Below are 22,112 nucleotides of genomic sequence, written 5' to 3'. Positions count from 1 at the left end.
AAGCATGTGCATACGCTCACATAAGCTTGTGTTCCGCCAGGTTGATGGAGAAGTATCCCAGCCCAGCAGCATCAGAGCTACAGTCACGAGATGGTGACCTGGATGTGCTTCGCCTAAACAGAGAAAACTACAAGGTTTTCATGCACAGGATGCTCGAGCTGGAAGAAAGAGAATGCATGGAGAGTCTCTCAAGGCAAGTATGGAATGCTCACATCTCTCGATGCGGATGATTGTTAAGCCTCTGCCACAAAGTTTCATCAGAGACATGCATGTATGTTTTCTGGCTGTCCATTCGTCCGTAATTGACTTTGTGGTCCACATAACTTAAGATCCATTTGAGGTGTCCAAATGGAACTTGGCATGCATGTGTGTGAGTGGATGAAGCTGTACTTATCACCTTATGGATGCACGTGCTTGACCTCAAAGGTCTAGGTTAAGGGTGAAATTTTTGACTTTCACAATATCCCCTATATCTCAGCAATGTTTGAAACCAATTTTTTTTTTTTCATGAAACTTTGTGCATATTTGTGTTAAACCATATAAAGATTCTGTGTGGAAAGTTTGGGGCACAAGGTCAAAGATCAATTGAAAATGTTAAATTCCTCTTTTTATCTCATTTCAATTATTTTATTTTCTGACAATGATTCACTGGGAAGTTTTGGGTCATGAGGTCAAAGGTCAAGATAAAGTGCTACAGTTACATTTACAATGTACATTACCAGTTGCCATAGAGATATTTCTAGTTACTCATGTTATCAGCAGGCCAATTCCAAAATGTGAAGAGAATGGGGATGGAGATGAAAGATGTTCTCTGTGTGATAAGTGAGGAAGAAACTAGATCTGCCATTTACCTTATGCTACATATGAAGGTCGTATTTGTCGTTGGAAATTGTTCTTGGTACAGATACAAAGCGGTGACAGACATGGAGATTATGCAAACAGTACAGCTTTCCAGGAACACCCTCTTCGCCCAGGGAGGGGAACTCTATGGAACAATTAAACTCAGTCAGCCACTGTTCAATGACTCACAGCCCTCACGAATCTTCCAGAGCTATGTTGAAGCTGTCCTTCTGAAGTGCAACAGTCAGGGTGTGTACAGAGATGAAGAACTGACCACAGTTTATGAGGCCCCCATCCTGTCAAAGGAAGGCTCATCCAACTCAGTCACTGTCAGTCTTAGCCCACGCCTTGTGCAGGACTGGAGACTAGAGGCCGTGCTGAAAGGGAAGCCACCAGCCAAAGTGCAGGTATGACAAGGAATGGCTTAAAAAAATTGAGATGCATAGAGTGGTGTCTAACTGTTCCAGAGAATGAGCTGTTGCAGCTTAAAAGTGACAGCCCACATGGTAAAGAAATAACCACATGTGATCAAACTGATATAGCATTTCCTCAGTGGAATGGATATTTCATTTTTAAGAAAACAGAAATGGAAACATCTTGATGGTTTACTTAGAGGTAGTGTGCACTTGATTAATTTGATATATATGATTCTTATACGTCATGCCATTCGGAGACATGATTAGATGGAACATTTCAAGAGGACTCCAAGCTACTTGATATTCATTGTATTATTTTTTATCATTCTCAAAAACAAATTATCGCTCACCTTTGCTGTAGGTTTTGGTGAATGGCTGCAGTAATTCTTTGTCCATTAACTGTTGTTGATCATGTTTTTTCCATAAACATATTTACCTTTTCACCTTCTCTATAATGTAGGATCAGAATGATTAAACTTGGCAGTAATCGTTCATAAGGGCAGGGGTTACATACTTTTTCAAAATGTACAGGTGACTCCAACTGGTTCCATGTATGCCCCCAAGGCCAGAGTCTTTGTATATTCCAAAGATCTCTTGGTTCAGAATTGGTACAACCTGATTTTATTATCTTTGCATACTTCAAGAGGTAAAATATTGAAGCTGTCAATGACAGCAGAATCGATGGCTCAATTTGGCACTCAATGAGGTTTTATGTTGGAATGTGTTCCATGAGCAAATTGAACAGTTTCATCATCAGATAAGATTTTATCCAAAGTTGTCAGAAATCATTTTTAAAAGAGTCTTAACGCGTTGAGGATGATTCCAGAGTATACTCAGGCAGGTGTCTATGGGAAATGCGTGCTGTAGCAAAATCAGACCGTCCTCAACGGGTTAAGTGATAAAATGTTTTTCAAGTGGGCCCAAAGGAATAACATGTTGCCAAGGGACAATTTGTTGTCATGAACATTTTAATCATGTTTTTTTTTTTTTTTTTTTAAGTACAAAACAGAACAAAACATAACAAAAAACCCTTCAGGATGAGATTTAGCCCTTCTTGAAAGGCTTCACCCTTCCAAGTCGCAATATACAAACTTAGAATTTGATAACTTTTACATGTGTCCATTGTTCAAGCCCACAAGCAAGGAGCCAAAGTGATGCACCAAAGATCCACAACAATGGTAAATTGCAAGACAAAAGAAAGAAATCTATTACAGATCAAATAGTCACTGTAGTGATTTTGTGTGCAGAGACTTGTACAGGAAAAATATATGAGATGCTTGTGGCGGTTCAGGGATGGCCCCACTTTATCTTTCTGAGGAAATATCATTCTGTCCGTCCTACTTTCCTCACTGTGCAGTCTGATCATATGTGACCGTGCATCACAAAACGAACAAAAAGTCGCACACACTGATTTTGCGTGAGGACTGAAAATAAGTGAAATGGGTCAACCTAGCCGACCTTGACTTTTTCATATTTTCTGAAAGAGCAAGTCTTCTTTTACATTATGCTGAAATTCGGGATCATAAAACAGGCGGGAAAGTGTGTTTTTAAGCAGTTTATCTCGAATGTTTTTGGTAGAATAGTATGATTAGGTGTGTCTTTAGAGTCTCTTTTACATTTCTGAAAAAAAAACCTTGTACACACTCTTCATTTTCAACTCTAATAACTTTTGAAAGGACAGTGCTACTGCTTTGAAGTTGGCATTTATCATGGACAGAATGCATTAATGAGGCATGCTTAATTTCAGTTTAATTTGATAATCCCTTCATTGTTGCTACTGGGGTGGTTTACTTAATGTTTTTTGTCCCATTCATCGCACAGCCAGCACGGCTTGGTATAGTTTAAGCGCTTGAATAGACACTGTACTTCAGAGCCTCTTTTCTCAGTTCACACTTGCCCTGAGTTTGTGCTTTCTTTCCAATATTTAGGTAGGTTAGGAGAGTCCATTTGATTTGAGTTATACATCATTTTAAAGCTTAAAGTCTGCTCTTTCAGAATATGGTCATAACTAAAGATTCATGTCTGGCGACTTTTTGTTTGTTTTGTGATGCAGGGTCACATATTTAGAAAGAATCTTTAGGGTAAGGGGTGGGGAATTCAGAGACATTTGATGGTACAGTTCATTGTCAAAAGGGGACTTTGGGGCAGAGCTACTGAGGGCATAACATTAAAGATGTGATCACCCTCTCTGTTACCAGTATCACAGATACACAGCGTTGTGCCTAGATACCCATGTAGTAGGAATGGCTGCCCAGTCATCTGTCTCTATTCCTACTGATATCTGCTTACAGGTCACTATGCAGTTCTCAGTCAACAGACACTGGTTCTTGACCTGTCATTATGCAGTGGATAACTTGAGATGTATGGACACGGTCCTACCACCTCCAAACCAACCTGCAAGGTAACCATAAGTCCTACATTACTCCCAAAATCCTTCGTGCAACATGTTTATCAGTTTTGCTGTCAAGATCATTGAGCTAGATTATCTTAGTTGGTGATTTTACCTTTAGATTCATTCACTTTTCATCACTGTAAGATATATCCTGGCATTTCTTAGCCGTTGTATTCTGTTAATGAATTGTTAGTTAATCTGTGTTCAAGAAAACAAACACAGATTTCCAATGTGTGTCTGTTTGAAATCGTACTTCATCTCAAGAACGGGAGAAAAAAAGCATGTGAGACAGCTTTGTGTTTGACACAGTCACAGAGTTGCTCTACCAAATCCCTTCATTTTGACCATGTTTATGCATGTCTGCATTTTTACAAATAAATGGTGTATTATGGGGAAAGAGTATAGAAACATATGTGGTTTGTTGTTCACATGTGAAATTATGCACTATTGAGGCAGCAACAGTTATGCCAGTATTTCTTGAGTTGAAAAAAAAAAAATTTGTTTTGGTTTTGGCAAGGATGGAAGGAAAAGGGAAATGTTTGAGAGGCATTTGCTTACTGACAGTACTGATGGCATGTGACATTATAGATGCATGTTTCTGATTGTTTGCAGTTATGATTCTTATCACAGAAAATGACTTCCCAAAACTACTAACAGTTTACAACGCAAATATTCATTGAGAAATCCTCATCATGAGCAATGATTACAGAAGCAAGTGTGGAGGTGGGTCACACTGAAAGTTGCTCTTATCTAATTGATGAGGAAAAAGCACAGTGTACTTAAGGTGTTGTCCGCATCACTGCTAGAAATCAACTGATATCGGTTGATAGTGTATGTCATCATGTTTTTTTGTTTTTTTTTGTGATGATACCTTTCCCACTTCATTGAGCAGGTTTCTGGAGCTCGAAGAGGAGATGTGCGATGTGATGTTAAACAAGAGGCAGAAGAAGGCTGTCCGCTACATTTGTGCAGCAGGAACCACACACACCCCTGGGCCCCACCAAGGTCCCACCATGATCCTAGGACCATTTGGGACAGGGAAGACCCACACCTTGGCCCTGGCAGTTCAGAGAACTGTGGACCAGTGCCCCCAAGCCAGAATCTTGATCTGCACCCGCTCAAATAGGTGTGTCTTTTACTGTACTTTCAATCAATGTATTGTTGGTTGTTGGAGAAATGAAGGCAAACCAACTATCTCCCCCTCCCCCCCCCCCCCCAAAAAAAAAGGGGGAGGGGGAGATGTAATTCTGCACATCAAGATTTCCCCACATGAGCTAGTACGATAGTAGCACTCTACTGTCACAATGAAATTTCGCATTTAGGTTTTGTACAGGGGATATTGTTGATGCTCCTAGCTTCATTGAGATAAAATCAATTTGGGTTGTAATTAGTTGAAAAGGGGATCAGATCTGACATCCTGTAATTCCCAAAATAATAACAATAATAATAATAATGATAGTAGTAGTAGTAGTAGTAGTAGTAGTAGTAGTAGTAATAATAATGATAATAATAATGATAATAATAATAATAATAATAATAATAATAATAATAATAATAATAATAAAAATAATAATAATAATAATAATGATAATGATAATAATAATAATAATAATGGTAATGATAATAATAATAATAATAATAATAATAATAATAATAATAATAATAATAATAATAATAATAATACATTTATATAGCATATTTTCCATAAATATACATGTTCAAATGCGCTTTACCAGTGGATTATTGATATTAACGGAACAAGTGGGTTTTTAGATGTTTTTTGAAGGTGACGAGAATAATAGATTCAATGTAAAAGAGACTTTGGAGAGGACATTTACTTTTTGAAATATTTTTGTTTATTCCTAGAGGATTTGAATCTTGTATCAATTTTCATTTTGTATTTTTCACTCATTACAGTTTTATTCTGTAGTGATATTCCCAGAATGGTTGCTTAATGATACAGAGTTTTTGATCCGTGCAGAGTGCACTAAATGGTGTTCTTCTTATGGTTAATTATGCAATATTAGATGAAAACTAGAAAGTACAGAATAGTTTCGTTGGCATGTATCAGTCTTTATGTACTTGACTCATAGGTAGCTATTGTTGAAGTTCTAGATATCAGTTCTACATTTGTCAAGCAGTCACAATATTATAACTACAAGAAACTGAAACTGTAAGCAAAATGACACCATTGCACCATTAAGAGTTCCTAAAATTAGATATAGGAAAAATAGTTGAAAGAATGTTGCAAAGTTTGTTGAGACAAGAGTGACACATTTGTTTAAATGGCAAAGTGTATGAATGGTTAAACTTACAAGTTACATAATCTTATATGCTGTAATTCTGTAATTCTTGTATTTTGGTAGAGATGTGTTGTTCCAATCACTTTGATTTACTGCATTAACATTTTATGTGCCATATATATCAAATGCATATTGGCAGAGCTTTTTTATAGCCTCAAGAAAGAAGTTTGATTCTTCAAAATCATGGAATTCTTCTGTGTGGTTGTTTGATACATGTTAAACAATGTCATTATTTTCGTGCTGACAGTGCTGCTGACTGGTATATCTCGACCTACCTGGACAGCTTCTGTCAAGAGCGAGGGGATGCTGTGCGGATGTTGCGAATCTATGCAGCTGAGCGCAGAATTGCCGCTGTACCAGAAGTGGTCAGGAAATACTGCCCTGTGGATGCTGAAGGCTTTCATGTCCCAACAGATGAAGAGCTTCTAGGTAAGGCAGGGTGTAGTTATTGAATGATAGATGCATTGTAAGTGAGCATGGGGTTAATTTATAGCGCTTGAAATGATGATACTTTGTGTTCACATACCCTTTAGTAAATGACTCTACACAAATAGGAAATGGTAAGAAAGGGCCTTTTTAATAAAATGAGGCAGTCTTGCAAGATTGTTGTGTTGTAATTGCAATGCCTACCGTTTGCCTAGGTAATGGGGAAAGGAAAAGAATTGCATTGAAACAGGTGTAGAAATATTTTATAGTGATATAAATATCTTAAATAGTAATTGTGCTTATTTCTGTAAAATGTCTGCAAGTCAGCCTGTGGGCTGCAATGGATATTAATCAATAAGATACCCTTTCAATTCAATTCAATTCAAATATATATTTAGACCTCAAAGAAGAGGAAGCCTTCATCACTGCAAATGTTCAGGTGTTATCTTTTGAACAGCTTGATCACCTGTCAAGGAGATCAAGTCATTGCCTTGTGACGTTTCAAAGTTTGGCTGCATAGCAAATCTGTCTTCATGATGTACAGCTTGTAGGTGGTGTTAACATTGTGCCATAGAAAGCATTGTGATCTTTGAAGATTTCTTGTGCAAAGTGCATAAATGTTCTGCATGTTTGTGTCCATAGAGTGGATGCGTGGCAGCAAAGATGATGCACAGACAGGACCACCAAACACCAGACCAAAACCACCAAACATTGTCCTGGCCACGCTCACCATGGCAGTGCACCTGGCCAAGACGCCTACCCTCCGTGGTTACTTCACCCACATTGTGATTGATGAAGCTGGTCAAGTCTTGGAACCTGAAGCGATCATCCCACTTGGTCTGGCGACAGAGACAACGTGTGTGGTCCTCGCTGGTGATCCCAAGCAAACAAATCCAATGGTTAGGACCACAGAACAGCATGACTATTCTCTTTCATTCAGAAGTCAAATTCCTGCATATTTTTATGCCTTGATCTGCTCCAAAGAGTGCTAGAAGCATTATATTTTTTGGGTTGTGGGGGGGGGGGGGGGGGAGGCTATTGTACTGTTGGCAGCAGCCATTGAAGCCAATTGCTTGTGAGGAGCCTTGCTAGCCATCTGCTTGGTGGGGACTATGCATGTCTGTTAATGAGTGGAAAGTTTATTTAATGCAGAGTTTGGAAGAGAATGAAGCAGCCAGACTATTATCATAAGCCTTTGAGATGACTACTTTCCCTTTCTTCACAGCTACCTTTGCCTTGGCCTTATCGAATGTTTACATATGGTAATTTGGTTTGGTAGAAAGAGTAGAAATGATTGTGCAATACAGCTAGTGCTGAAAGGTCAAAGTCATTATGCTTTGCCATAAATTGCCATTTCCTGTCATTACCACAGCAGCTAGGAGTGTCCAGTCATTACAAAAGGTAATTTGATGGACAGTATAGCAATGAATCTACACTGATTTGCATGAACAAGACTGTAGTGATAGGTGAATGATTAAGGTCAAAGGTCAGTGTACCTTGTTTTAAAATGTCATTCTTGATGAATATGTCAACTGATGATATTATCTGGCAAGAAGGGGAGAGATTAAGTCAATGATTAATTGCTGGGAATAAAAAGGGTGATAGGTTAATGTCAGTCCTCAGTCAGTGATCATCTAAGATTGAGATAAATCAGAAATGTTACATTAACCACACAAACAATAATTTGTCGCCTGCCTTGTAGAAGTGTCCTAGCATGAAATTTCATTCCAAAATCAAATTTTGATAGAGTCTTGAAAGCTCTGTAATGTTAAGATACATCAAAATTTTGTTCTTTTGTGTGTGATTTGTTGATTTGTGTGAAGAGTGTATGAGTATGGTTGAGTAACATGCATTGTAAACCTTGTACAAGCAAGTCCAACTTGTCAGTGTGCATGAGATCATAATGGACAGTGACAAGTCAGACGTCTATTGCAATGTTGCAGCAATGTGACCCTCGGTGCCATGCAGGGTTCCTGAAGTCCCAGCAAAATATGTCCATACTTATCAAGACTGTTTGTAGTTCCACCGGATGTTCAAAACTCTTTTAAGTAACTGCAGTTATTTGTGTCGGCACATAAGATTATGTAGGACTACAGTTGTAGGTGCCAAGTTAAAGTTTATTTATGAGCCTTTTTGTTTCATTTGGAGTGAGATGTTTCAGAAGTGAAGTTTACATTTGGTTCCAGTGGTCCAGACATGAAAGAAAGGGACTCATAAGTCTTGTTTGTTAGTCTGTCTGTTTATCCAGTTATTTCAATTTCCACAATAATTCTTCCTGTCAATTCTCTTTGAATGTTAGGTGCACTCATTCCATGCACTGGATGCCAAGTTTGACATGTCTCTGCTGCAACGCCTCTACAAGTTTGACAAGCAGAACAAATGCCAGGCAAGTTGCCTCCTCCATGACAACTATCGCAGCTGCCAGGCCATCTTGGACTTCCTGAAGGTCCACTATGGTATGACGCTGAAGTCACGGTGTCAGGAGGGGGAGGAACACCCCAACCTCTACCCACTCAACTTTGTGGAAGTGAAGGGAGTTGACACACTGGTCGAGTCGTCCTACATAAATCTGGAGGAGGCACGAGAGGTTGTGGAGAAAGTGGCATCACTCATACAGTTCTGGCCAGATGAACAGTGGGGAAAGCCAAAGCAGAGTGAAATAGTGGTCTTGTCCCCGTACTTCCCTCAGGTGAGTTCTACTGGATTTAAGACATCTGAACATCATGCATTACCTCTCCTGTTAGTGTCAGTAGGTAAACATGAAGTAGAATTAAGATTAAATGTTAAGCCAAATTTCTGTGTTTTGTATGTACACATAGTGCACCTGTAATTTGCCTCCCACTCAAGTACATTGGCCATTCACTTTTTGCCAGGAGTATCCTTAACGAAAGGAGTTTAAACTCCCCCTTTCCCCGAAGAAAAAACAGAAGGTGTAAAAAATGAGTCAGCAGAGATAAAAGAAAACAAGCATCACACTGCATATGTTATGGCATTAACATTTATGTCAGTGGAAGTTATTGAAATTTAAGTTTCACATGTTTGCATAAAAGAGTGATAGCAATGTCGTGAGGTGATGTTGGTCACCAGTGTGTAGATTGTGTAACAATCTTAGGGTTCGGACTCAAATGAATGAGTATCAGCACTCAGAATGTTGTTATTGCTAACTTTATTCTGACATCACTGATGTCATACCCAAACAACAACCCCCAGGTCTGTGATTACTGTCCTGAATCACATGAGTGGACATCAGTCGGCAGGAATACCATACTCGTGCGAACATCCTGATATAAGATTGGAATAATAGTAAGCATATAACCATATATTCCAAATTATATACAATGTGATTATAACACGTGCACCATGCCTCAAAACACTGAATACATACTAAGCTATACACATAGGCCCTAAATACCAAAAATGAATCGTGTAAATCTATTATACAGTGATAGAAAAACAAATTCGATATAAACTCTCAGCTATGCTATTATAAACCATACAACCCAATGCACTGACACAAAACCAGGGAACCAACTGTATATCAAGAACAATAAAGTATAAAATCACAGTCGTTCCCTCTAAATAGCTTATACATGTTACACACTGTCTTCGTATCTATGGTATATGTACTGCACATGGGCGCCGCCATTTTGTTCATGGGCGCCGCCATTTTGTTCATGCACGTCTAGTGCGCCCTCAACGATCTATAGTCATGTACATAAAATTAAATGTGCAGTCTGACCAAGCAATCATTAATTTGTAAAACCTTTCGCAATTTGGGTTATGCAATATCCGTTAAATCAATGGCTCAAAGTGCACAAAACCATACATACAATATATTCCAATGAATATATTGCTGCCACAGATTCAAACAAATCATAATCTTAACGCACAGAATTATAAATCTGGTTAACTGTCATAGCTGGAATATCAAACAACCAAATAAGATAGAATCAAGTCAGATTCTTCTTCCAAAATGCAAGCAACCCTATATGACACAGTAACTAAGTAATATAGTCAGAAATTCTGTATTCCAGCTGACCATATAACTCGTGATTATATGATTAAATCGCCAGGCTCTGTATATCTCTCATATTGTATATATATATACATACTATTACTAAGAACCATCTTACATGTAATAGAGAATAGCTTGGTGGACTGTCTTCTAACTTCTGTTCTGACTAAATTGCAGGAGTTACCAACCCAGACAAATCAGTTTTAACATAAATTATCAATGAATCATTAGACAAGAGTACAACAGTGTAGTGAATGAAAATTACTGCATCAAATCAGTAAGTAAGAAAGTTGTAAAATGTTGACAACTTACAAAAGTTCCTCCTGCACTCACAAACTGCATCCAGCTCCTCCAAAGTTCAGGACAGCAATGAGCACATGGTAAAACTTTAACAAAGACTTCTACACTGAGAGTCTCATCACTTTACTCCAAATTCGATATCGAGGTGCCATGCAATCTGTATCAAAATTACCCATACCTTATGTGCATCACGCATATTTATAATAACCATCTTGCCCTCAACAAGTAATGATTGTATAAACCACCAATGGTCTAGATGGACATCAGATATTGTTAAATATCTGTTCTTCAAATAAAGGACTATATTCATTTTGCACCTTGCTACTTCTAAACTTGGAACTATTTCCAGTGATGGGGTAGCTTGGGTCTGGAAACAATAGAACAAAGAGTTTCTGCCAAGCACTGCCCATGACTCATTTTGTTTACCCATGGATTAGTGTCCCCTTCCCCTCCTTGACCATGGCCTGCAATGTAATTCATGTAGGCTACAATAGAGTGCATGTCTCATAGTAAACTGGACAGTGTGTGTTATATCAGATACTGTACTGCCCTACACTGTAAACCACTATCTTCAACTTTCCATTTCTTGTCAGAAATAGTAAATTTACAGTCAACTTTGCAGTAATCTGATGTAAAAAATGAAACTTTTTGTGTTTGTCTCTCTCTCTTTTAATACCTAGGGAGGTTATTTTTTTTCAGTGTTTCTTTGTTTGTCTGTGTGCAAAATAACTCAAAAAGTTTTGAGTGGATCTTAATAAAACTTGCAGGAAAACTTGGTAATGACACAAGGAACAGATGATTAAATTTTGGTAGTAATTCAGAAATTTGTACGAATTTTTGAAGGACTTTTTAATCCTTTGGCAAATAAAAAAAATCTTGGGAGTTAAAGCTGCACATATTTGAGGTTTGCAAATGCACACTAAAGGCACATGCTCTGCTTGAGGCACTGCGCAGCATGCAGGAAGCTGATGAGGTACTAGATAATCACAAGGCCTCTTTGGGATTCGCTGCAATTAATCTCATGATTGGGATCTTGATCATTATCTCTACTGTTTTGTATGTGTGAATGCGGCTGTAGGGAAAATGGGCAATTTTTCAGCCTGTTTTTATGGGTAGAAATGTGCCGCTTGGTGGAGGTCTGCTCTCTCAGAGGGCTTTTTGAGCTTACCTGAGAAGAAATGCTCAAGTGGGCTATTGCAATCAGACATCTGTTATGCCTAAACATTTTTAGAATTTAACCTTCTTGAAAACAGATGGCTGGATTTTGACCAAACTTAGAAGGAAATATGAATTGGGGGGAGGGGGGGGGGGGGGGAGAAGAGGGAAACATAGTGCCCCATAGGATCCACTGGGGTGAGGCCCAAATACCCTTGTGAGGCCCGAATACCCTTAAATTATGGCTAATTTTCTTTATTTCATCCCGAACAAGCAGGAATCATCACTGGGGGAGAGGATTGCTGTTCGTACAAATGATGGTCCCCCATGGATGGGGCCCCAAATACCCCATAGCAGAAGGATGCTGCCAAAGGGGCCTGTAGAAATCTCTAAATCTCAAGATGTTTTAATAAGTTTGCTTCACTTAGAGTGCCACGAGGGTAAAACAATGGAGAGCTGCTAGTTTATTATGTTGATATGCAGGTCCGTAGGAGACTTTTTAATGGGCGATGAAAATATTGCCTCATCTAATTTGATCATGTCATTGTGACCACTATCAATATTCATGAAAATATGCTAGACTTTGAAATTCTAAAGCTCGCTTTTTGTGTCTGATTCAAGTGAAACTGCTCTGAGCTTTTAGTTGTGTTAACCCTAACTTACCTGGGGGCATAATGGCCCCCCCCCCCCTCGACAAATTCCGCGACCATTCCGGCGCGCAAAATTTTTGACTGCGCCGCTCACTGACTTTTTACTTTCAAGTCTCACGCAACTTTTGAGACCAAATTTGTCATGCCCGGGCATACCATTCCGAAGCCACGCCCCTTCAAAAAATTTTTGTCAACCCCAAAATTGCTCAAATATGTGATTTTGTGTACAAAGTCAATACAAATTGTGTTTTTTCAATAAATTCATATAAAGATTCATATTTTTAATTCTAATGGCTGAAATCAATTTATTTTAGTATAATTATGCTTCAAAAATGTGTATGACAAATTCTGCTGAAAAAACAACAAAAGCAAAAGTTTGAAAAAACAACGAAATACATAAAATATTCATAAAATGATAAAAAACATAAGAAATTAATTTCGATACTGAATTTTTTTGTATGCACAAATGTTTGGAATGTCACTACGAATATTTACACCAAAAATCAGCGTTCCATAAGCTTTTATAAGCCAATTACAGACGAAAATGAGGTTTTTGCATATATTTGCATAATTAATTCATTTAAAATAGAAGATGCAACATTATAGAAAATTGTGAAAGTTGTTTTGTAACTCCTTTTTACCACTAGGTGCAATTGATTAGATCTGAGATGAAGAAGCGTGGCCTACATGCAGTGACAGTGGAGACAGTGCAGAATGTGCAAGGTATAGTGATGTCATTGGTAGCTCATCTCAAGTCAAGAGAGACTACACTACAGAGGAGATTCATGCCCCAAATCAACCAAAAATTACCAAACATGGAGACCCTTTTGAATGTCAATAAATTTTGGCAGTGGTATTCAGTGGTTACTTCAAAATAATGTTCATAGTATCAAATATAAATGTGTGTCAAATGCTTTTCATTAAAAATGACCAGTCATTATGTTATATGCATGTGTACTGGGAAAGATAGGAATTATAAGAGTTATTTAACAATTGGGATGAAATGACAGATGTGAAATGTCAGTAACCTAAGATCAGTAAACTTTGATGACAAATGTCATCCCAGCCATAACTTTGGCCAATTATTTGCAGTAATTATTATTGGAATGATGAAATGAATGATTTGGGTGAAATGATGGGGTAAAGGTCAAAAGTCACTGACCTTGGCTCAAAACATATTTTTCCCGCTCAAAAAAGTCGGCTAGGATTGTGCGATGGGAAAGTGACATGGTAAGATGCATAGAAGTAAATTAAAAAAAAAATCATTTAAGGAGAGAAGATTGATGATGTATGCAGGTGGTTCTGAATGGAGGGAGTGTAACTTAGATCTGTTGTTTCTGTGTAAGCAGTTTCATGGCCTATAATATGATGTGGATGCAACTGATCTATTTCTTGATATTTGTGTATTCCCTTTTTTCTCCCCGTAGGAAAACAGTATCGTGCAGTGTTCATCAGTACGGTTCGCACAAGGTCTACTCTGAACAATATTGACATCACTGCCATACGCCAGGGTGGTAGGGGACCTGTCAGAAACAGATACTGGTATGGTTTTCTCTCTGACCGAGGACTCTTGAACACAGCTTTCACACGTGCCAAGTCCCTGATTGTTGTAATTGGAGATCCAGTGGCGCTGTGTTCAGTCGGAGAGTGCCAGAAAACATGGACGAGGTACATCAAGACATGTGAGGACAAGGAAGGCCTTTTGCCCAATGACCTCACTTTTGCGGAAATCACAAGGCAAATTGATGCAGCTAAACACTTACTGAATCCGAAGGCACGTCCCTTTAATCCTCGGTCCAAGACTTACAAATCTAGTCAGCATTATGTTTCACATAACAGAGGAGCTGCTGCAATATCTGTGACTCGTGCTGTTGCAGTTCCTGGTTGTCGCCAAGGAAGTAAGGACACTGGCACACTGCGTGATAAACCGGACGTTGACGCTGAAGAGCTGAGGGGACAGGAATGGCTTCAAGATCTGAGAGAGCAGATGCTAGAAGATGAGAGAGCTGAGCAAAGGAGAAGCAGACCTTATGAACTTGAATCCATAGATGATCTTGATGATACTGGTCTCCAAGAACGGGAGGGAATGCCAGACATGCCACAGACATCACTGCAGGAACCATGCCCTGCACATGCACAAGAAACCCCAGTGGCAGCTGGTGACCGAGGCAGGGAGTATCATTTGAATAATCTACGTATGGTTGAGAGGCATGGACATGTTGCTCTTCTGCGAAGAAATCAAAGAAGACAAGCTCCCAGGACAAGGTGTGAAGATGCGTACGCATCTGATGATGAGAATGACACTGGTCAACATGATGATTTACATGAGGGATCTGTAGAGCAACTTTTAGAACTGACGGTCAAATACCCTGAGAAATACAAGGTCTGTACCTTCATCCATGAGGTAACTGGGCGTATGATTGCCATTCCACACGACAGACAATCTGGGGATGTCATTTCTATCACCAGTATGAGGCGACGGGGCCAGGCTTTAAACACAGACAAAGTAGTAGTGGAGGTCATGGAGGATATTGAGGATGAGGAATATGATGATGAAGCCAACATTGAAGAAGACAAGATGATCTATGGAAAAGTGACAGGTATTGTTGAACGCAACGGGGACCTTAAAGGTCGGAAATTGGTGTGCTACTTGGATCCTCACAATGTCAATATCATGGTGCCAGTTGATCGCTCATGTCCAAAACTGTTCTTAGTTGGGAAACCAAATCCTAGAAGTGGACAGTGCAGTGAGGCAAAAGTAACAGTCTACATGGCTGTAAGAGAAGATGCAAAAGAAAGAGAGGACTTTACATCTTCACGTGAAGTGAGAGTTGCTTACTATGAAAGAGCTCAAAAACTCTTTGTTGTTCAGTACTTGCATTGGGCCAAACGTACCCCGTATCCCTTTGGAATTGTCACTGAGGAGTTGTTACCTGGAGATACACAGCGTAGTGGCCTGCACATCTTGAAACTTGTACATGGAATTAGAGAGGAATATACGCAAGTTCAAAGAGAATATCCAAAAGACTGGACCATTCCAAAGGATGAGCTCATGTCTAGACAAGATCTGCGTGCCCAAAAAGTCTTCACCATTGATCCTCCTGGCTCCAAGGATTTGGATGATGCTATCAGTATAATCCAGCTTCCTGGAAATAGATACCAAATTGATGTGCACATCGCTGACGTGTCGTACTTCATCACCAAGGATAGTGCTCTTGATAAGGAAGCATATGAGCGTGGCACATCCTTCTACCATCCTTTTCCCGTGAACTGTTTCCACATGCTGCCAACAGAGCTGAGCACAAGGCTCTGCAGCTTGCTCCCAGGTCATGATAGATTAGCATTTACAGTCCGATTTGTATTGGACCAGGATGGACAAATGGTTGCAGTTCCACAGTTCTTTAGATCTGTGATTAAATCAATCCGGAAACTGACCTACGAAGAGACTGAGAGAATCATTCAGGGAAGCAGTCATCAAGGCTGTGAAGTGGAAGCACAGATAAGATGCCTACATAGGCTTGCTCAACAGTGTCGAAGCCACCGTCTTGAGGATGGCTGGAGGATATACCAATGTGAAGATGATGGAGGTGGAGCAGTGTGTCATCCTCATGCCCACAGCCTGATTGAGGAATTAATGCTGTTGGCAAATGAAAGTGTTGCAAAGAAAATTCTTGAAAACTTTCCTGAGTGTACTCCTCTCAGAAGACAGCTAGCACCATCTCAGGAGCAGGTAGAGGCATGGAAGGGCCGTTTTCATAAAGCAATAGCCAACAGTGTCCTTCTCTCAATGCATGCTGATCGCAGTGAAGTTGACACTGCTATTGAATGTCAGGATAATCCAATGGCTGTTGCTGTCGAAGTGTGGAGAGAAGTGCATCGACTTATGCAAGAGACTGAAGGCCCCATGGATGTGGAGAACATTATCAATCTGGTACTGCAAGACAGCAACCATCCACACCATGCACTTGCATTGTCTTATTACCACCGCATCATGGAGTCTGCTGAGTACATTGACACAACCAGCCAACAAGGGACTGATAAGAGATCACACTACTCCTTGAAGCGAAAAGCATACTGCCACTTTACGTCACCAATTCGACGTTACATGGACATAATTGTGCACAGAATGCTTGCTGCTGCAATAGAAGGTAGCCAAAGCCCATACTCGCCAAGAGAAATGGCAGACATCACACACCACTGCAATAGTCAGAACGCCAGATCCAAGCGATTCAGCAAGGAGACCTTGTCACTTAAGCTGGCTCTGAAGCTCAAAGAAGCTCCTCTGCAGACAAGTTCCTTCATAGAGGGCTTTAATGAGATGTCAATGATGATGTACTTGCCATATCGCAGCTATGTACTGAGTGGACATAGGGCTGTTGCTTTCAGCCATCTGAAACCTGCAGAGAAGCCAGAAGTAGAGTCTGAGGGTGTGAAACTGAAGTGGAAGACGAGGATGTATGATACCACTAGGAGAAGGATTGCAGTATCTCCAGCAAAGATAGAGTATTCTTCTCCTGTCGTCAGTATCCCTGCAGAAAATTGGCACGCTATTATCCAAGCTATCAAGGAAGGAAATAATGATGGTATTGTCACTGCTATTCAGACTGCAGATGCCAATGGACGACGTGATGCCAATCCCTTTAGCAGCAGTACCCAAGACGATAGATCAGACACACAGGTCCTTGAGATGGTATCTTTTGAGAGGACGTATAAGGCAGGCGATGTTTGTAAGCTCCAGATGAACTCCAAGGTGCTCAAAGGTTTGCTGGTACCTCAGATTCAGCTCTTCCACATAAGCCCAAAGGTTGGTTTCTGTACTGAGCATCGTTCTTCACCTGTTACCTGCTTTGCCAGAATAGCTCGGGATATTCCAGGCAGGGAGAAGTCCATCACAAGCTATCAAAACAAGTGGCAAGAGATGCTGTCTATGGTGACTGCCAACAGCTCCATTGGCAATGATGACACAGTCATCCTTCAGAATGTGCCAATCAAATGGAAAGAAAACCAGGGCAAAATATCTGGCTATTTTGAGTTATCTGAGGACTTCCTTGAGAAGCATAGCATTCGCATTTTCGTCAAATACCGTGTGTTGAATAATGAATATCACTACCTGTGTGTCTGCATCGACCGCAAAGTCAGGGTGAAATCCCAGCTTGCAATCAGTCAGTACGACAAGAACAAGGGTAGCATTGGCCCCTTCAACAGAGATGCATGGAGCAAACAAACAATTGTTGCCCACTGCTGCTTGGAGAAGACAGATCCTGCGCAAGTGAATGAGATTTGCGGAATTAAGAAGGAGAAGTCGAGGCGTAATAGGGAACAACATAACGTTGCCGAAGAAGAAGATGTTCCATTGAGGCTTCCTGTAGAATTTGTCATCCACCAGTCATCAGCACCTTTTCCTGAGGATCTCCTTGATGACAAAAGACACTTGGCCAGCTCTGTGGAAATGATTCTGAAACCTGAGCCAGACAGGTGAGAGGCTACCCTGAGCTCTATCCATGTAATACTGTCTCTGCGTTTTTCTGGTATTGTCTGCATATTTGAATGACATTATTGCATTTGTTGATTGTGATGCAATAGTAGAAAATTCTTATGGTGCACACCTGCAATATCATGCCATAGTTGTGTATCAATTATGTTCCAAAAATCATACACATGACAACAGTATTTAACTTACCAACTTAGGGACTAAGAGACCATAGTAGTGTTCTTCCATTCATCCCCATCCATCTGCCGTCTTTTGATCAGGGATGTTCTCAAAGAACCTTCATGTACAGTAATGTTTGCTTTCTGACATCATATTTTATGGTTAAAGGTCATAAAAGCCATGGATTAAATTTTGGTTGAAAGACTCCTGTGTTACAAGTACATGTATGTTTACAACCTTTACTCCCAGACAAACTCAGAATTTGAGGTCAAGAGTGCACTTTTGCAAACTTCATGGTATTGTGCCTTAGAGTTCATATGCTTAGGTAATGCTTACAGTCACTACATGTTAAAATTTACCTTAACCACAAGACTGTTTTATTTGTCTTGGTCATAACTCTCCCCTGCAGTAACCAGTTACAACCTAAGTGAGAGCTGACACATTGATTAACAGAAGGGAAAACTGTTGTGTGAATCCTAGTGATAATAAGGTCTTGTTTATCCAGGGTAACCTCTTCAGTGCTGCCAATGCTCTACCAAAGTTCCTGCCATTATTATTACCCTAACGTTGCCAGGTAACCATTTATACACCTGGGTGAGAGGGACATGATGGGTCAAAACATATTGTTCTAGGATGTAAGCATTGGGTGGGAATTAAATTCCAGGCCTCTGATGCAGAGTTTGGAGTTCATAAACTATTCATTTTGATTTTAATGGTATGGCTCTTGCAAGGTACATTGTATGCTTGGGCACACGTTACTTAATTATTTTGTATTATTTTATTACTGTGAGAACCATTCACATATTTTTTCTATTTTTTCCCTGCTCTTTCCATAGACGTCTGGAACAAGCAATAGTTGCCCTGTCCAAAGCACCGCAACTAGTCAAAGACATCGCATTACAGAGACCTCATAAGCCTGCCATACATGGCATCGACAGAAGTGAGTTTTGAGTATTCCTTTTATATGTTGAAAATTCAGTTTGCTTTATCTTAAAGTATTACAGCATAGCTGACCATGCTACTTTTGAAAGTTCAGAACTTTTCAGAGTGGTAATGGTGGTGATAGATAGAGATCAAGTATCAAAGTCATGTGTGTCATGAAATAAGACTAGTCAGCAAGCGTAGTAGATTACAATTGATTGTGGAATTATAAAGAAAATAGTTTGTGATTCTTTCTTCATAGTAACCATTATGATACTATGTACATTAACACCATGTTCCCAGGGGACACGGCAGCCCCGTTTGTCTGAAAAGTAGTGCGGCATTGATAGATGAGATGTTCTCTTGTATTTTTTCTCTCTTTATTCTAGTCTTGTTTGTTCCAGTTCTCACTCTGGTGAACATGTGGTATACAGCTATCAAACCTTGTTTGTACAGCATCTGGTCAGGCTATACTACACTATTATTTTCCGTCGCGTCCCAGTACGGACCACCCAACTTTTATTTAAGCCCTGTGACGTGCTGTCACATTTTGTTAAGTTCACCCCATTTTGGTGCGACCTATGAGGCTTCTCATTAGCAGTGGGACTGCAGTGGTAAATCTTTTGACAGTTTAAAAATTTGACACAGCATCCCTGGCAATCATGGCCTGTCACGTTTACCCATCCCGTCCCCCAGCATTGTCTCACATCCATCCCGGTTTGCCCACTGTGGTTTGAAACGTGACTGCCATGACTGCCGAAAACTTGGTGTAAACGCAGCATTAGCCTGTGCATTGGGTTATATGCACATCTGTCTGGTTATATGGCTAGACCCTTGGATAGCAAGGATTGGATCCCTATGTATACACAAGATCTTGGCTGTATTTAGGTGGGTGCACATTATGCAGTGTGCATGCACAAGTCAATGTGCATGGATCTGATTTTCAGTATAAACTGATTACACATTGCAACTGTTTGGGTAGAAAAAGACATATTGACTTTACATATTTTTAAAATTATTATTATTTTAAGCAGTGCTTTGCACTTCTTCAATTCTGATCAGTAAGATAACAGTTTGTCATGCTTATCTTGATGCTCTGATCTGTTTCATTCTTAAGCCACCACAACAGCAAAGCTTCTAAACCTGGCCAAAGGCATACAGAACCTTCGGGTACCAGATACAAGCCTGAAGCCATTGAATCAATCTCAGCAGGAGGCAGTGAAAGAAGCCTTGCGAAGCACCTTCTCTGTCATTCAAGGACCACCAGGTAAGTGGCATAAAGGACTTCTGCAAGTCTGATTGTTCATTGACACTAGAGTGTGCCACAAAACTTTTGCTTGACTCGGCATTTGCCTGAAAAAAAAAAAAAAACTGCTTTTGTAGAAGTGATAACTGTGTATAAATCCTCATAGGAAGATGTAATAGATTGCTCCATGACTGTAGATATGTTTCGCATGTGGCATCTCTGATACCAGCTCTCTTAAAATGAAGTGGCCAACATATCATATGACATCATTTTTTGTTTTTTACTTCCAACTGACTGTCATATTACACAACAATATTAAAACTTGTTTTGAATTTTACATCAGCTGTTTCTCTACCCCTCTTCTCAGTGATCTGATAGCTTTCCATGCATCACTTGTCTTCAATTAGACATATCATGCTCATAGGTTGCCCTCAGATTTCAAACCCCAAGTCGTCCACCCATTGATTAAAGCACTCATTGTAAATCCTGCCACCGTAAAGTAATGCTGTGTCTTCACAGGAACCGGCAAAACAGTGACGGGGGCCTACCTTGCATACTTCTTCTCCTGCATCAACTCACAGCTGCAGACAGGTGACCAACGACCTCAAGTGCTCTACTGTGGGCCCTCGAACAAGTCTGTGGATGTTGTGGCTAGTACGTCCATATTCGTTTTCATCTGTATTTCTGAGTCTGTCAATCTCACTTTGTGCAGTTGTTCAGCAATTTGAAGCTGATATCACTCTGACATGATTTACTCATCATTAGATGTATTGAATGTTTCCAAAGTTCCTGTACGTGTGGTTTGATATAACATCAAGCAAAGGACATTCATGCAATATTTCTGGTACTTTAAATGATTTTTATCCCCACCCCCCCTCCTATTTGCAGACAGTCACACTTGTGTTGTGGGGCGTGTTGCAAAATGCCTATACTGATACCTATCTACACTGTATGTGACTAGCTGTTTGACATTACCACTGCAGAATCTGTCCATAGAGGGTATAGTGTTTTCAGTCTATTACTAAAATGCAAGTGAATGCAAATATGTGATCACCCATCTCAAAGCCCACAAAAAGTAGGCCAAAAATAATTTTCACTTTTTATGCCTCCGCCAACAAAGTGGCCGGAGGCATTATGTTTTCGGGTCGTCCGTCCGTCCGTCCGTCCGTCCGTCCGTCCGTCCGTACGTCCGTCCCGTTTTGTTTTTGTCGATATCTCAAGAACCGTGTGGTGGTTTTACATCAAACTAGGTATGAGTGTATATCCTGGGGGGATAATACTTTGTTTGGATTTTAGGGTCACAGGGTCAAAGGTCAAAGGTCACAGGTTATTTTGTAGGGGAAAAAAGGTTGAAAATTCATGTTTTTCTCCGTATCTCGCAAATGGTTCAAGGTATCTTCATGGAACTTAGTATATATGCTTGTTCCAATAGGCAGTGATTATCTAGGGAAGTTGGGGGTCATGGTTCAAAGGTTAGGGGGTCAAAGGTCAAGGTCAACTCCTCAAAATATCACTACTTTCCTTATATTTATGGAATGCCTGAAGGTTTGTTTGTTTGTTTTTTTAACTTGATGTATGCATGTATTACCCGATATATATTCTGTGGGAAGTTTCTTGCCAAAAGGTCGAAGGTCAAAAGGTCAAAGGTCAAGTGAAAGAGTTGAATTGCACTTTTTCCTCCATATCTCAAAAGTAACTCAAGGTATCATCATGAAACTTACATATTTATGCATGTTCAACCTAACAGTGATTCTCTTTGGAACTGTGAGGTCAAAGGTCAAAGGCCAGGTTTAGATAA

At 39.9% G+C, this 22,112-nt stretch overlaps 1 protein-coding gene across 4 annotated transcripts in view; it reads left to right on the top strand.

Moving 5' to 3' along the window:
- LOC139743806 (3'-5' exoribonuclease HELZ2-like) overlaps positions 1–22,112 on the top strand; it is a 73,001-nt gene that overhangs the window by 38,054 nt on the left and 12,835 nt on the right. For all 4 annotated transcript variants that reach the window (XM_071654264.1, XM_071654263.1, XM_071654261.1 and 1 more), the window contains 12 exons: positions 41–193; positions 905–1,247; positions 3,548–3,657; positions 4,541–4,774; positions 6,199–6,380; positions 7,020–7,276; positions 8,677–9,066; positions 13,145–13,220; positions 13,925–17,972; positions 18,984–19,087; positions 20,186–20,335; positions 20,834–20,968. In XM_071654264.1, coding sequence (XP_071510365.1) covers positions 41–193; positions 905–1,247; positions 3,548–3,657; positions 4,541–4,774; positions 6,199–6,380; positions 7,020–7,276; positions 8,677–9,066; positions 13,145–13,220; positions 13,925–17,972; positions 18,984–19,087; positions 20,186–20,335; positions 20,834–20,968 — 6,182 coding nt within the window. The remainder of the gene's footprint in view (positions 1–40; positions 194–904; positions 1,248–3,547; positions 3,658–4,540; positions 4,775–6,198; positions 6,381–7,019; positions 7,277–8,676; positions 9,067–13,144; positions 13,221–13,924; positions 17,973–18,983; positions 19,088–20,185; positions 20,336–20,833; positions 20,969–22,112) is intronic.

The sequence above is a fragment of the Diadema antillarum genome, unplaced genomic scaffold (assembly GCF_040938485.1).
Source record: "Diadema antillarum isolate AM-2024a unplaced genomic scaffold, OU_Dant_1.0 seq00001106_RagTag, whole genome shotgun sequence".
Lineage (NCBI taxonomy): Eukaryota > Metazoa > Echinodermata > Echinoidea > Diadematoida > Diadematidae > Diadema > Diadema antillarum.
Note: the sequence above shows the minus strand (reverse complement) of the source record. Positions and strands in the feature narration are given on the sequence as shown.